Genomic DNA, 15,534 nt, shown 5'->3' with positions numbered 1-15,534 from the left:
TCATTTAACACCCAATTGAGTCTAGTTGTCCAATTGACATCAATTAACACCCAATTGAGTCCAATTAACATCAATTAACACCCAATTGAGTCCAATTGATATCAATTAACACCCAATTGAGTCTAGTTATCCAATTGATGTCAATTAAGTCCAACTGGATGCAATTAGGCTCAATGGACATGTAATTGATATCAATTGACTCCAATTGGGTTTAATTGACACCCAATTGATGTCAATAAGGTTCAATTGATGTTAATTGACACCCAATTGATGTCATTTACGTCCAATTGAGCTCAATTGACACCCAAATTATCCAATTGAAGTCAATTGAACTTAATTGACTTCAATTGTGTTAATTGGATATTAATTGATATCAATTGCTGTCAATTGAGTCTAATTCGACTCAATTGACACTCAATTTACATCCAATTGGGTGCGAATTAAGCTCAATTGTATCATATTAGGCTCAATTGACATTAATTGACACACAATCGATCACACAATTGAGTGCAATTGAGCCCAATTGAGCCCAATTGATATCAATTGTGATCAATTGACACCCGATTGATATCAATTGCATCCTATTGGGCTCAATTGAGCACAATAGGATGAAATTAACACCCAATTGAGTGTCAATTGAGTGCAATTGAACCCAATTGAGCTCAATTAATATCAATTGACACCCAATTGATATCAACTGAGCTTAATTGATATCAATTGTAATAAATTAACACCCAATTGAAGTCAATTGGGCTTAATTAATATCAATTAACATCCAATTAATGTCAATTGAGTCCAATTCGACTCAATTGATACTTAGTTTACACCCAATTTATGCAAATTGGGTGTAAATTGGGCTCAATTGCGTCGAATTAGGCACAATTGACATCAATTGACACCCAATTAATATCAGTTGAGTGTAAATCAAGTGTAATTGAGTTCAATTGGACTCAATTGAGTGCAATGATGTCATGGACAATTGAGTCAATTGATGTAAGTATAGTTAGATTTAATTGGTGTGTTAATTGAACTTAAGGCCAGCAAATTATACAAAACTTTTTTTGTACCAAGAATTTTAAACTTTTGACATCATAAATGAGTCCAGAAGGCCCAAAAATGGTAAGAATGACTGTGAACATGATTTTTTTATTTATTTTTTATTTTTTTATTTTTTATTTTTTTTAATTTTCCCACCGGGAAAATGGGTTTTCCCGACGGGCCCGTCGGGAAAACCCTTTTTTCCGACGGGATTACTGGCAGAGAAGGTTTTTGCAGGTCATCAAAAATGCCCGTGAATATACATTGTGATCACAAGAATTTTTATGTTATTAACACATGTTAATAACATGTTCACGTGTTTTCGTTCACGTCAGTGAAATCCCTGGTCATGGCATCTCAAGAGAACTCACCATGATGATATCATTGAGTGCAGAATTACTGTGTCAGATGTTACCTTTAGGCAAGATTGCAAAATTACTATGTCTGTTAATTGTTGATGGTTTTTATTCATAAGTACTTCATTGTAAGATATTGATTGTTGATTGTTGATTGTTGATTTTATGTTTTTATGTTGGTTGTTTTTTCTTTATAGGTACTTCATTGCAAGACAAACTTTGTGCATTCGCTTCAAGCATAGTAGGTGGCGACTTCTATGAGGGGAGTGACTCAACTTGGACCAAGACATGCAAGATGGCACGCATTCACCACTCATTGATGTGAATATTCTTTGGGAGGGTCATGACCCTTTTAACGTTAATGTAGAAAGTCATTGGCCCCTTAGTTTTCTGAGGCAAGAAATCCAACTCATGTCCAATGATCCCCCTTGTAATTTTTATTTTAAGTTGGATGGTAGGAAGGTTGGGAACATTGCAAAACATGCAAACAATGTGTTGCTCCACACATCCTTGAAATTGTAGAGTCCATGTAATTCTTATTCTTTCAAGTGAATACTAAAAACTGTTTCTCTAAAAGTGTTGTAAATTTAATTTTATTTCATTTTCATAAATTGTAGTGGTTTTTTTAAGTCTTCTGTGTTTCCAACCCATTAATATGTAAGAAAATAAAGATAAGTATAAGTAAGTACAATTGTAAATATCAGTATAAATATATATTTAAGTGTAAACAATAATATAATTAATTATCCTAGAAATATAAATATGGTTTATGATTTCTTATGTTTTAATGAAGCATCATTAATTTTAAGTCTATGGATATAAGTATAAAAATAAATATAACTTTAAGTATATATTTAAGTGCAAAAAATAATAATATAAGTAACTTTATAAATAATTAAATATAATAATAATAATAATAATATGTAACAAGTTATATAAGTATGATTTATTATTTATTATATTTCATTAAAGTATCCTTTATTTATAAGTATAAGTAGGGGTTATTTTCATTCACTTCTATTGCATTCTCTATCTCTCACTTTCCTTGCTTGTTGCTCCCTTTACGCCTTCACCATGGCTTCTAATCATGATGCATTCGCACAGTGGATGAGTGAAACCCGCAGTCAGATGTGGGACTAGATTTACCCTAGGTTTTGTCACATATTGTTAAGCTAGAGAATATATTTAGGACTCTAGAGCCCGATAGCTCAGTGCTTGCATTTTTTGCGCGGGATGTGATGATATCACATTTTTTTATCCCTGACTCCACTGCTCGGTGGATACCCCTAGAGTTCCTCTTCTCCATGAAGAGTGGTGACAACCATAGAAAGGTTGTGCAAATAGCACTTGCACATGTTCCCCCCCTTCCAATCTACTACTATGCCCCTCACTTTTGAGGAGGCAAACTCGATCGATCTCATCGAGTGGGATATTGCCTTTGCTATTTATATATTATGCTCTGATTTTGAAGAGAAGAATGATGAGGAGCCAGTGGTGCCTCTTCTCACCTATGAAGAGAAGGAGCCTGAGGAGACAGTCCTATAAGCAAGAAGAGAAGGCACATATATAGCTTGTCTCTGGACTTGTCGACTATCCACCAAGAGGCAGCCCATCCTCTCTCTCTCTCTCTCTCTCTCTCTCTCACACACACACACACACACACACACACACACACTCACTCACTCACTCACTCACACACACACACACAAACACACACACACACACACACACACACACACACACACACACACACACACACTCCTCATGGTAACACAATTCTAGCCTAATATCATAGATGCATTTGCTCTCTCTCTCTCTCTCTCTCTCTCTCTCTCTCTCTCTCTCTCCAAGTAATCTCACACAAGAATAAGTGAAACACATAGGATAAATAACACATTACAATAAGTAGATGAGCAATATGCCACACAAGATTACACTATATACTTGTGTCAAACCAACATCTACCACCATTACCAAGACCTCATTGGTCAAACCAACATCTACCATTACCAAGGCCTTATTGGTCCCCTTTAATGCAAAGGCTAGCTAGTCCAAGTAGAGAGGGATATTGAAGGAGCCATTATGGAGAGGGGAAAAGTGTAGAGGGGAAGATTATGCTCAAGAGATAAAGGTGGTAGTGTCCATACAACTGGCATGTGTAAAAGGGGCAACAAATATAAAACATGTAAAAATATAAGGCATGTAAAACAAAAGGTAGTTAGACTTGAAAGATGAGCATAAGGCATGTAAAACAAAAGGTAGTTAGACTTGAAAGATGAGCATAAGGCATGTAAAACAAAAGGTAGTTAGACTTGAAAGGTAACCATACTGAACTCTAGTGGAAGGAGCTTCTTAATGTAATCGAGGGGGCCTATATTAGGATGGACACAACCAACTAGTTGGTAATCTTAACTAACTATGTGATTAAAGCTAAGCGTGGTGCCACTAATCTCTCTTATGCTCATGCTGCTATTAAAGGTTATGGGCCCACACACCCTCGGGATGGAGGGAGTGTATGTTGGCTATGTCCATACCTGCAATGACTATGTGAGGTAATGGTTAGACCAAAGCGTGTGCAATTATCCCATATAAGTGAAATAAGGTATAGGTGGAACCCTACAAAGGCTAAATTGGGTATGGGTGAAACCCTACAAAGAGTATGAACGGAGCCCTACAGTCCCGTGTTATCTACTCTAGTTGGCCTATTTAAGGGTAGCATGCCCTTGTTTGTTACAGTTGTAGTGTGCCCATTCATGCCAAAAGTGATCGTCGTGCCACCAGACACCTTGCTATAACAAGAGAGAGGGGATTACATTTGAGAAGAAGAGTGAGAGATATATAGAATATTACAAGGCCTAAGGAGAGGTTTGGGGTACATGCATGGGAAACCTAGAGTGCTTAATGTACATTGGTTTGGCACAAGCTGATGGCATGTATGGTGAAGGGATCACAAGGGGGACCCACAAGTCGTATTGGCCCCATGAGTTGAGTCGGCCACCATTTGGGCCTAATGCAAGCTAAGTTAGCCACCATTTGGGCCTGATGCAAGTTGAGTCGATCATAAGTTGTGTCAGGCCAAAAGTGATGAAGAGGTATCATGAAGCAAGTGCCATGCACAATTGATGCGGATGTGGATGACGAGGGGAGGAAGTTATCGACAAAGAAGGGCACAGAAAACCCAAAAGAAATTGAGGGAGAAGTGGAGCCAATCATGAGGAAGTAAAACCTAAAACAATAAAGTGCTCAGAGAGTTATCATGAACCAAGAACAATACCACTACTATGACAAGGTAGTGACCTTGATGTTGCTAAGAATGCATTACAAAAAGTAGAGGCAAAACAAATGTTTTGAGGGGAGGAGCTAATCTCAACATGATATAAGTAGGTGAACGGGTTGGAGAGGTTATACTCATAGGAGAGGAGTTAACACTATTGCCAAGTAAAAGAAAGCTCCCGCCACCTTGCCCATTTGAAGTCTCCATCTCATGGAAAGGGACCTTCACCTGGCTCAAACCTCTTGATACCTACACACATTGAAACATTATTCTCTCTCTCTCTCTCTTATGCACGTGCACACACACATAGACACATGCATGCACATGCACACACACATAGACATATATATGCACATGGACCCACGTGAACCATTCACCACACCACTTTTTCTTCCTTTCGGCCCACCACCCATGCTTCTTGCCTATGCAACCCACCCTTCTTCGAGATCTATTGTTGTTGCCCAGTGAGTGAATCTCTCTCTCTCTCTCTCTATCCTTCTCTTTCAAGCATGCATACATGCACCCCACACACACACACACTTCTATGAAAACCCTTGCAACATTCTTATTTCCCTTGCTAATCCACAACCCCTATAATATTGAGCCATGCATGACACAACATATAGTTATAGCTCACAAAGTCTCATTTGATAAAATATCTAGTTTAATACACAAGAACTTTTGGTGGGGTGAGGCAGGGTGTAGGGAGAGGGCACACCTAGTGGTTCATTTACCCAACTTTGCAAAAACATGCTCTATAAGATAGGTGTGGATATGGGTGGGGAGGTGGAAGCGTTATAAAAAATAGATTTATACGTTGAAGTCCCGAGTAATAAAAGTCACATGATTATAAAATTGTTAAAGTAATTGTTCACAATAACATAATCTGCAGTCGGCATTGGCAACTTCTATTATGTTATAACTACAACAAGAGAACCCTACACCCATCTTTGGAATTGTTGTGATATAGGACATTATACATTGCAGAAAGTATTCCAACATGATGTGGAGTTACTACTACTACTAGGACTGGCATACTACTACTACTGGAGGTAAACCCAAAGGAACTGAGAATCTAGGACGAGGAGGTGGGTTTAAACTAGGTCAAGCCCATGTTGGTGGCCATTTAAAAATCAACATTATGGATAGAAGAAGCAGGCATCAGTCCAATGATTTGCAGAGCACCAATAAAAACACATAGGTGGAAGAGACTAGTCTCAAGATAGTGAGAGTGAGAGAGGCCAAGGCAATTGGCAAAGATATCAATCGGGATCAGGCTTGAAGGACTGTTTTTATTATGGCAAACTAGGCCACTTTGTATAGTAGAATGTCGCTAGAGTGACATAAAAAATGGTAGGTTGCAGCAAAACAATTATGTATCTTCAAGAAACCGGGCTGAAGATAGATGTGAGCATTTATTTGTTATGCATCACATGTTCAATTTGCTGATTGTAGATGTATCCACAAATGGTGATGATGTATGGTATTTGGGTTTAGGAGCCTTTAACCACATGACCTATCATGGTGAGTGGTTTAGAGGTTAAAAATTTGGAAAAACCAGGTTCTGTAGAAACGGGGGATGGCACAGCTCATCCTATTGCTCAAATTGGGAATGTGCCATTGGATATGTAGGATGGCAAGATGAGGTACTTAGTTGATGTACTTCATGTGCCTAACATAACAAAGATTTTTTTTTGGGCAAATGGTTGAGTAGGGTTTATAGGTATGTTTTAACCTTGAGGGCTTCTATGTTAAGGACTTCAACAACAAATGTCATTTGGTTGCAAAGGGTAAAAGAGTGGGCATGATGTTTACTTTGGATATAAGCATGCTTGAGGTGAAAACTGCTATGCTTGTACACAAGGGGCGCAAGTGCCGCCAACATAGATATTTGGCACAAATGTATTTGTCATGTAAATGTGCAGCGAGACAATTAAGAGTCTATGCAGAATTCAAAAACTGTTCTAGGGTTGCCAAAGTTTAAGGTATATGGAATGCATAAAGTATGTGGAGCATGTCAACCTATATCGTTGATTGAGGAGACATTCAGTCATGTTGCCAAGATGGAAACAACCATGAGAGCTGTTATTACAATGGTGGTTATGTCAAAAGGTTGGGTTTTACATCAGATGGATGTAAAGAAAATGTTCTTGCATGGTGAGTTGCAAAAACAAGAAGAAGTATAATTGGAATAGCCACCTAGTTGTTATGAGAATTTGAATCACCCAATTTATATGTGCAGGCTACATAAAGCCTTGTATGTCTAAAAGCAGGCATCGAGATCATGGCATGATAAGATTACACAATATTTTATCACTATTAGCTTTATATGGCAGATTCTGATCATTCACTCCATGTGCAAAAGATTGATAAGGAGATTGTGGTCATCACTTATCTATGTGGATGACTTGATTATTGGGGGTAACAATGAAGGGGAAGTTGAGAATGCGAAGGATCTTCTCAAGAAGAAGTTTGACATAAATGATTTGGGTGAGCTGAGATACTTTCTTGGCATTGTCTTCAGGATTCCTGAGAGCATATGACTATCACAAAGATAGTATGCACTGGACATATTGTCTAAACATGGTATGGCTATGGCTGTAAGCCATTTTCTGTGCTGCCCACTGGCAAGTTGAGTGCAAAGCAGTTGAGATTTTGGAGAATGCCACTATGTATAGGAAGATAGTGGGCAGCTTGATTTACATGCTGATCACCCACGCCATATGTAATCGCATTTACTTCTTGCGCAGACAGTAAGTGATTACGGGACTGGTTACCTTCATACAGCATACTTATCTTACAAATTGATAAAGATTAAGATAACCGCATGACATATTTAAGACAAGTATGGAAAATTTGCACAGAACATCACAGCAGATTTGATTGATTAATTGGTGCATACAGTTACATCCATATATAGGAATAGTATCTTCCTATGACATCCCTTGGAATCCCTAACTGACTATTGCGCATTACAATTTACCCAATGCGGTTACAAGAATGTGGTTGCGGTGTATAGTTAATGCTGTAACACTTGGCACGCACGGTGGACTTGCGCGAACCCAAAAAATGGCAAAAAAAAAAGTTTCCCTTGAAGTGACTTAAAACATCCAGCTGCACCTGCATCCCTCTTTAAGCTTCATCATCCGAATCCAAAGTTTCAATCTGTTCACCTGCAAAACCGGAAACAGATGCATCCTCCGTATAGCAGCCGCAGTTTGCTCTCCCACAGATTGTGGAACTCTGGCTCTGTGTAATTCATCAATTTTCCGAACCATTTCCGTGTATCTTTCTGTCACTACTGGCCGTGTCACAGGCCACTGCATGCGAGGAATCCATTGCTGCACATAATCATGCCTGCCGACCCTTCTTTCTTCAAGTGTAGGTTTAAGTACCCTACCTATTTGGAGATCCCTAGCCATGCCAATGTGTTGATTGTGCACTTGTTGTACTTGGTTGTTGGCCACTTCAAATGCGTGTAGATGGTCATAACTTATGCTAGAGCAGGACAAGTTATGGGCCTTAGGATATGTTCCCGCTCTACTATGATGTGGGTGTTAGGATATGTTCCCACTTTACTATGATGTGGGCCTTATGATATGTTCTTGATCTACTATGATGTGGGTTTCATTAGCGTCAAGTGTTCTTTATTTGGTGATTCCATGCACATGCATACTTCTCCTTGTGCAAGACTCAAGTGTTCTTTATTTGGTGAATAGAATAGAAGGTCTCTTATTTCTTACTTTGTCCAAACCATGTTTAATCTTAATAGGGGACAACGAAGGAAGGTATTTCCCAACGTCCATATCTTGTGACCCTTCTTCCTCTTCTAATAAAATATATGCTTCTTCATTAGCCTCTTATTCTACAAGTAGCTACAAAGAAGACCTCAACGTGCAAAACTTGCAACCCTCAGCGATTCCACAAGATGCAGAAGAGCTAGGAGAGATAGAGATTGATTCAACTCTCATGTGAATGTTCATTTTAGAAGAAGAGAAGTTCTAAAAATCTTCTCCCACATAAGGGATTTACTCTCATGGATCCCTCCCATATCTCTATACCCTTAAGGTCTTATAATAATGGGCTAGACGGCTCTCCAAGCTCAAAGGAGATAGCTCTTATACCTTATCCTCTTTTTGAGATTGCTCCTTACCTTTCTCTATCTCAACACTAGGAGGTGAGTGTTTGCTCCTTGCCTTTCTCTATCTCAACATTAGAAAGTTTGGTGTTTGTCTATAAGAACCCATCTACTGGTACTATCTAATCCCTAGGAAAGTGGCCTTTAGTCCCACACTTAAAGCATGTATTAGGGGTATTATGGAGATTCCTATAATCCACCCTCTGGGAGAAGCATTCCCCTATATTAAGCCACAATGTCAATTTTCCCTGACAAATCCTCTTGAGGATTTAGCATGAGACAAACTTTTGAATGGGGTTTGAGGGTGACAAATTCTTCCACTTCCAACATATAAACTTCTCCTATAGCTAAGGCTATGGTCATAAAGGAAGGGACAAAGACAAATATCAATCTAGGGAATTCAACCCAAACATCTATCATCTTAGGCCAGGGTTTTTCAAGATGAAAGCCATGATCCAACAATCCTCCCTAAGTTAAAGAAGGTAGATATTCTTACAAATGCATGACAAGTTCTTGAAATTTCCATAGAGGTTGTATGTGCAGACATGGTGGAAGTAAGGTAGTCTAGTAAGGAGACAAGGTATTAATGGATTATACTCTGAGCAATATGCATGGTAAGGAAAGGTGCCACAAACCCTTCAAGGATGCAACTACAATGTTTGTCACACTCCTCATGGAAATATAACTCTAGCCTAATATCATAGATGCACTTGCTCTCTCTCTCTCTCTCTCTCTCTCTCTCTCTCTCTCTCACACACACACACACACACACACACACACACACACACACACACTCCTCATGGTAACACAATTCTAGCCTAATATCATAGATGCATTTGCTCTCTCTCTCTCTCTCTCTCTCTCTCTCTCTCTCTCTCTCACCCCCGAAGTAATCTCACACAAGAATAAGTGAAATACATAGGATAAATAACATATTACAATAAGTAGATGAGCAATATGCCACACAAGATTACACTATATACTTGTGTCAAACCAACATCTACCATTACCAAGTCGTCATTGGTCAAACCAACATGGCCTTATTGGTCCCCTTTAATGCAAAGTCTAGCTAGTCCAAGTAGAGAGGGATATTGAAGGAGCCATTATGGAGAGGGGAAAAGTGTAGAGGGGAAGATTACGCTCAAGAGATAAAGGTGGTAGTGTCCATACAACTGGCATGTGTAAAAGGGGAAACAAATATAAAACATGTAAAACCATAATGCATGTAAAACAAAAGGTAGTTAGACTTGAAAGATGAGCATAAGGCATGTAAAACAAAAGGCAGTTAGACTTGAAAGGTAACCATAAACTGAACTCTAGTGGAAGGAACTTCTTAATGTAATCGAGGGCGCCTATATTAGGATGCACACAACTAACTAGTTGGTAATCTTAACTAACTATGTGATTAAATCTAAGCGTGGTGCCACTAATCTCTCTTATGCTCATTCTGCTATCAAAGGTTATGGGCCCACACACCCTCGGGATGGAGGGAGTGTATGTTGGCTATGTCCATACCTGCAATGACTATGTGAGGTCATGGTTAGACCAAAGCATGTGCAATTATCACATATAAGTTAAAAAAGGTATAGGTGGAACCCTACAAAGGCTAAATTGGGTATGGGTGAAACCCTACAAACAGTATGAACAGAGCCCTACAAAGGCTAAATTGGGACTAGTCCCATGTTATCTACTCTAGTTGGCCTATTTAAGGGCAGCATGCCCTTGTTTGTTACAGTTGTAGTGCCCATTCATGCCGAAAGTGATCGTCGTGCCACCAGACACCTTGCTAACACAAGAGAGAGGGGATTACATTTGAGAAGAAGAGTGAGAGATATATAGAATATTACAAGGCCTAAGGAGAGGTTTGGGGTACATGGGAAACCTAGAGTGCTTAATGTGCATTGGTTTGGCACAAGCTGATGGCATGTATGGTGATTGGATCACAAGGGGGGCCCACAAGTCGTATTGGCCCCATGAGTTGAGTCGGCCACCATTTGGGCCTAATGCAAGCTGAGTTAGCCACCATTTGGGCCTGATGCAAGTTGAGTCGATCATAAGTTGTGTCAGGCCAAAAGTGATGAAGAGGTATCATGAAGCAAGTGCCATGCACAATTGATGCGGATGTGGATGATGAGGGGAGGAAGTTATCGACAAAGAAGGGCACAATTGATGCGGATGTGGATGATGAGGGGAGGAAGTTATCGACAAAGAAGGGCACAGAAAACCCAAAAGAAATTGAGGGAGAAGTGGAGCCAATCATGAGGAAGTAAAACCTAAAACAATAAAGTGCTCAGAGAGTTATCATGAACCAAGAACAATACCACTACTATGACAAGGTAGTGACCTTGATGTTGCTAAGAATGCATTACAAAAAGTAGAGGCAAAACAAATGTTTTGAGGGGAGGAGCTAATCTCAACATGATATAAGTAGGTGAACGGGTTGGAGAGGTTATACTCATAGGAGAGGAGTTAACACTATTGCCAAGTAAAAGAAAGCTCCCACCACCTTGCCCATTTGAAGTCTCCATCTCATAGGAGAGGAGTTAACACTATTGCCAAGTAAAAGAAAGCTCCCACCACCTTGCCCATTTGAAGTCTCCATCTCATGGAAAGGGACCTTCACCTGGCTCAAACCTCTTGATGCCTACACACATTGAAACATTATTCTCTCTCTCAACACCATATTAGATAATTTGGGAAAAATCCCATTCCCATTTGAAAAATGGGAGCATGGTAAACTTGTCCAAACGTTTGTCAAAACCCCCTCATGTGACATATCATCGGAAAGATCTTGAAGAGTAGAATCTAAATCTATGATCTTCGATAAATTTGGAGTTAGTATGTTTAAGATATCTCCAAAACTATATGGAGTAATTGATTCCCAAAATGTGAGATTTTTTCCAAATTACCTAATATTGACTTTCTCTCTCTCTTATGCACATGCACACACACATAGACACATGCATGCACGTGCACACACACATAGACATATATATGCACATGTACATAAATACACATGTAAAGACATGGACACACGTGAACCATTCACCACACCACTTTTTCTTCCTTTCGGCCCACCACCCATGCTTCTTGCCTATGCAACCCACCCTTCTTCGAAATCTATTCTACACAAACCAATTTCATGACTAAAATGTATGAAATTTCATTCCTTAAAATAAGGGCTAGGATAATCCTTTGTCGGTTCTTTGGCGAATTTCGGCTAGAAGAAAGAGATTATAAAAAATAGATTTATACGTTGAAGTCCCGAGTAATAAAAGTCACATGATTATAATAAAATTGTTAAAGTAATTGTTCACAATAACATAATCTGCAGTAGGCATTGGCAACTTCTATTATGTAGTTCATATAACTACAACAAGAGAACCCTACACATTGCAGAAAGTAATACAACATGATGTGGAGTTACTACTACTAGGATTGGCATACATTGTTGTGATATAGGACATTATAGGACATTGCAGAAAGTAATACAACATGATGTGGAGTTACTACTACTACTGGAGGTAAACCCAAAGGAACTGAAAATCTAGGACGAGGAGGTGGGTTTAACACGGGAAGGAGCGTGGACAGCGGTGGAAAAGGGAGGCTGCTTCACAGGAGAGCTCCCTTCCAGCCACTGCACCACGGTCGGGGCGTAAGGCCTCATGCCTGGGTCATCTTGGATGCACCAGAATGCAGTCTGGATGAGCCTCTGCACTAATTGCTCCTCGTCAAAGCCACATATTTGGAGGCGCTTATCCACGATCTCCATCATCAAGCCTTGCTCGCACTTCCCTGCAGCCCAGCTGGGGAAATGCCACTCCTCTGGGTCAATTAGAGCATTGTTTAGCATTGAAAAGTCCACATTCCTTCTGCCTCCCACAATCTCCAACATTACCATGCCCATGCTGTACACATCGCCCTTCTTGCTCACAGCTCCGTGGGAAAGCCATTCGGGAGCTATGTAACCTGGAGTTCCCCTCACCCCAGTCACCACCTCTGAAACGTCCCTGTGCATTAGCCTGGACATGCCGAAGTCCGCCAGCTTGGGCACAAATGCACCATCCAGCAGGATGTTCTGCGGCTTGATGTCGAAATGCAAGATGGGTTGCGCGCATTCCTCGTGCAGGTAACTCAAGCCTCGAGCGATCCCCAGCGCCACGTTGTAACGAGTCTGCCAGCAGTTAAGCAGAGGAGCTGGCGCACCATCATCAGATGCTGCTGAGTACCCATGATCATGAGCTTCACCTTTGACATTAAAAAGCCAGTGGTCCAAAGACCCCCTTTCCACATACTCGTACACAAGCAGCCGGTGCGAGACCTCCCAGCAGAACCCAACAAGGCGAACTATGTTGTGATGGCTAGTGCGTCCTATTGTGGCCACTTCAGCCAGGAACTGCTTCGACTGGCCTTTCAATAGGGACTCCAGTCTCTTCACGGCAACTCTCCTCCCATCTGGAAGCACGCCCGCGTATACAGAGCCGCACCCGCCAGCGCCCAGGAGGTTGCGGAAGGCCTTTGTTGCGTCGTGCAGATCCTGGTATGAGAACCTGCTGGGCAGCAGAGGAAGAATGTCCCGCAGTTCCTGCTCTTCTTTAGCTTGGCTTGCTTGTTTGCTCTTTCTTGCACTGACGACATACACAGCTAATCCAAGCACTAAACAAGCCACAAAAGAGGATAGAATTGCGATGGCAATTATCATGGTATGTTTGTGATTACCTGCTACGATCGAACTTGCAGCTGGACTTGAGCCGCTTGAGTTATTTGCTGCAGATGTAACTTTCAAATAGGTGACATAATTCCTCGCAAAGATTTCCATTGACACCTCCCAGCCCTCAACAGACAAGTTTTTGTCAGTTACATTGAGCAAGGAGATCCCGTCGGTTATAAAAAAGCAAGCGGAACTGTTGGATTGGAAGAAGAACCCGTTGCAGGAGCAGTTGGAGGAGCATGACTTCTTGCATTCTCCCACCGGCGCGGAAGTGGAGCTGGTGAAGGCCCATCCGCCAAAAAGGAAGATGCTTGCCGTCTGGTCCAACTGTAGGAAGTCGGTGGTGTTGATATGCTCATTACCCTCACTGCAGTGTGGCAGAGAGGTAGAGCGTCTGCAGCCCTTTGAGTTGTCGTTGGTGTCAATAGGATCAAAGAAACTCACCCCAGAGGAATAATTAGCCGGGCATGCGCAGCGGGTTGCAGCAAATGGTGTACATACACTGAGAGGCCCGCAAGACATGGGGACATCGCACTCACCCCACCAAGATGCTATCCAGTCAGCAAATTCGGGGTTAAGTACTGAGGATCCTGACTCCAACATATACATTGACTTGTCTAGTGCAGATCTTCCAATTGATGAGGGAGGGCTGGTTCCAGTAGAAACTGCGTAGGCGTAGAGCCTCCCATCGGTTTCCAATTTTATGAAGCTCCAGGAAATTCTGCTCCAGGAAATAGGATAGAGCGAGATGACCCAAGAGATCGTCTTATTACTGCAGGGTCCTGCGTCGAGGGTAAAAACTGAAAACGTGGTTAGCATGCTGTAAGCTGTATCATTTGTGCCGCATGGTGACGATGAAACCAGTGTATTGAGATCGAGCACATTGGTGCCATTCCAGCTCTGAAAGGGGATTATAGGGATGACCCAATACGGAGATGGTTGTTCAATAAAGTACTGAGCTGTATTGAGATAGAGCACAAGCCCTCCCTTTTCCATGCGAGCCAAGTAGGAGGAGTCATTACTTCTCAGCTCCTTGCCCACCGTCAACTTCTGCCCTTGCAGAAGAGTGTCTCTGGTCGAGCTTTGCCACACCACATTTGTTCTGCTCATTGTGTCGTAGATGACCAGATTTCCTGTGTCCTGCATCTCCATCATGCTAACATTGCTTACATTCCAGACTACACTGCCATTGTGATCCCTCAGCTGCAACTCGTTGCTGCTGCCCGCAGCCACCACCACCAGAGACGAATTCACAGACGTAAGAGGATGATCCAGATTGGCAATCCACACAGGCACTACAAAGCCATCAGCAACTACTAATGGTTGCAGGTTAAAGTTATTGTCATCACTTCCACTCAGATAAAATTGGGGGTAATTATAATCACTATCAGTGAGGTTGGAATAGTTGCCTGATAGCCCGCCACACACAGCCAAGTAGATCTGCTGATAATTAAGATAATCATCATCAGAAACAATTGGTGAGAAGAAGAAACCAAGAGAAAAGCCCATGCTTTCAGACGAATTGGTGCTGTTGAAGCCCGGGGAGCTCAGAATAGGCAAGAAGGCGCCATCGTCATAGGCTGCAATGGCTGTCGTAAAGAGAAGGTCTTGGGAAACGGCATTGCCACGGGCGTCGAAGGATGCGAGCATAGACAGGTTTAGGCCGACATTTAAAACTAGCAAAGAAGGATCATCAGGAGCAGAAGTGGCAAGGTGATCAGCAGATTGAAGGATCATGAAACACAGCACCACAATATATACACTGCTTGCTAACATCTCCTCATCTATATGAGAGCCTAAACAGAGGTATATTATGTACCTAGCTCACTTGAGGCGGCGGCAGCAGCAGCAACAGGCTCTCTAACTGCAGAGTATGCATAGTGAGGCCTTTTAGAGGCCAGCAGGCAAGGCGTGAGTGGGCAGGCAAGGCTTTGAGTCTTTGACGTCGTGATCATTTAGCATTTGAGTCTTAGACGCCTTATCCTTTACCAAGACCCCCTTTACCTCCTATATGCAA

At 41.4% G+C, this 15,534-nt stretch overlaps 1 protein-coding gene across 1 annotated transcript; it reads right to left on the bottom strand.

Moving 5' to 3' along the window:
• Nucleotides 1–12,100: 12,100 nt before the first annotated feature.
• Nucleotides 12,101–15,293, bottom strand: LOC147637157 (G-type lectin S-receptor-like serine/threonine-protein kinase SD2-5). Its single transcript, XM_086800754.1, has 2 exons — nt 12,320–15,293; nt 12,101–12,253 (listed from the first exon to the last, which is right to left on the bottom strand). The coding sequence occupies exon 1, from the start codon at nt 15,291–15,293 to the stop codon at nt 12,354–12,356; it is 2,940 nt and encodes a 979-aa protein (XP_086656880.1). The 3' UTR covers nt 12,101–12,253; nt 12,320–12,353.
• Nucleotides 15,294–15,534: the final 241 nt, after the last annotated feature.

The sequence above is a fragment of the Cibotium barometz genome, chromosome 7 (genome assembly GCF_041138505.1).
Source record: "Cibotium barometz isolate CiBa-2024 chromosome 7, ASM4113850v1, whole genome shotgun sequence".
NCBI lineage: Eukaryota > Viridiplantae > Streptophyta > Polypodiopsida > Cyatheales > Cibotiaceae > Cibotium > Cibotium barometz.
Note: the sequence above shows the minus strand (reverse complement) of the source record. Positions and strands in the feature narration are given on the sequence as shown.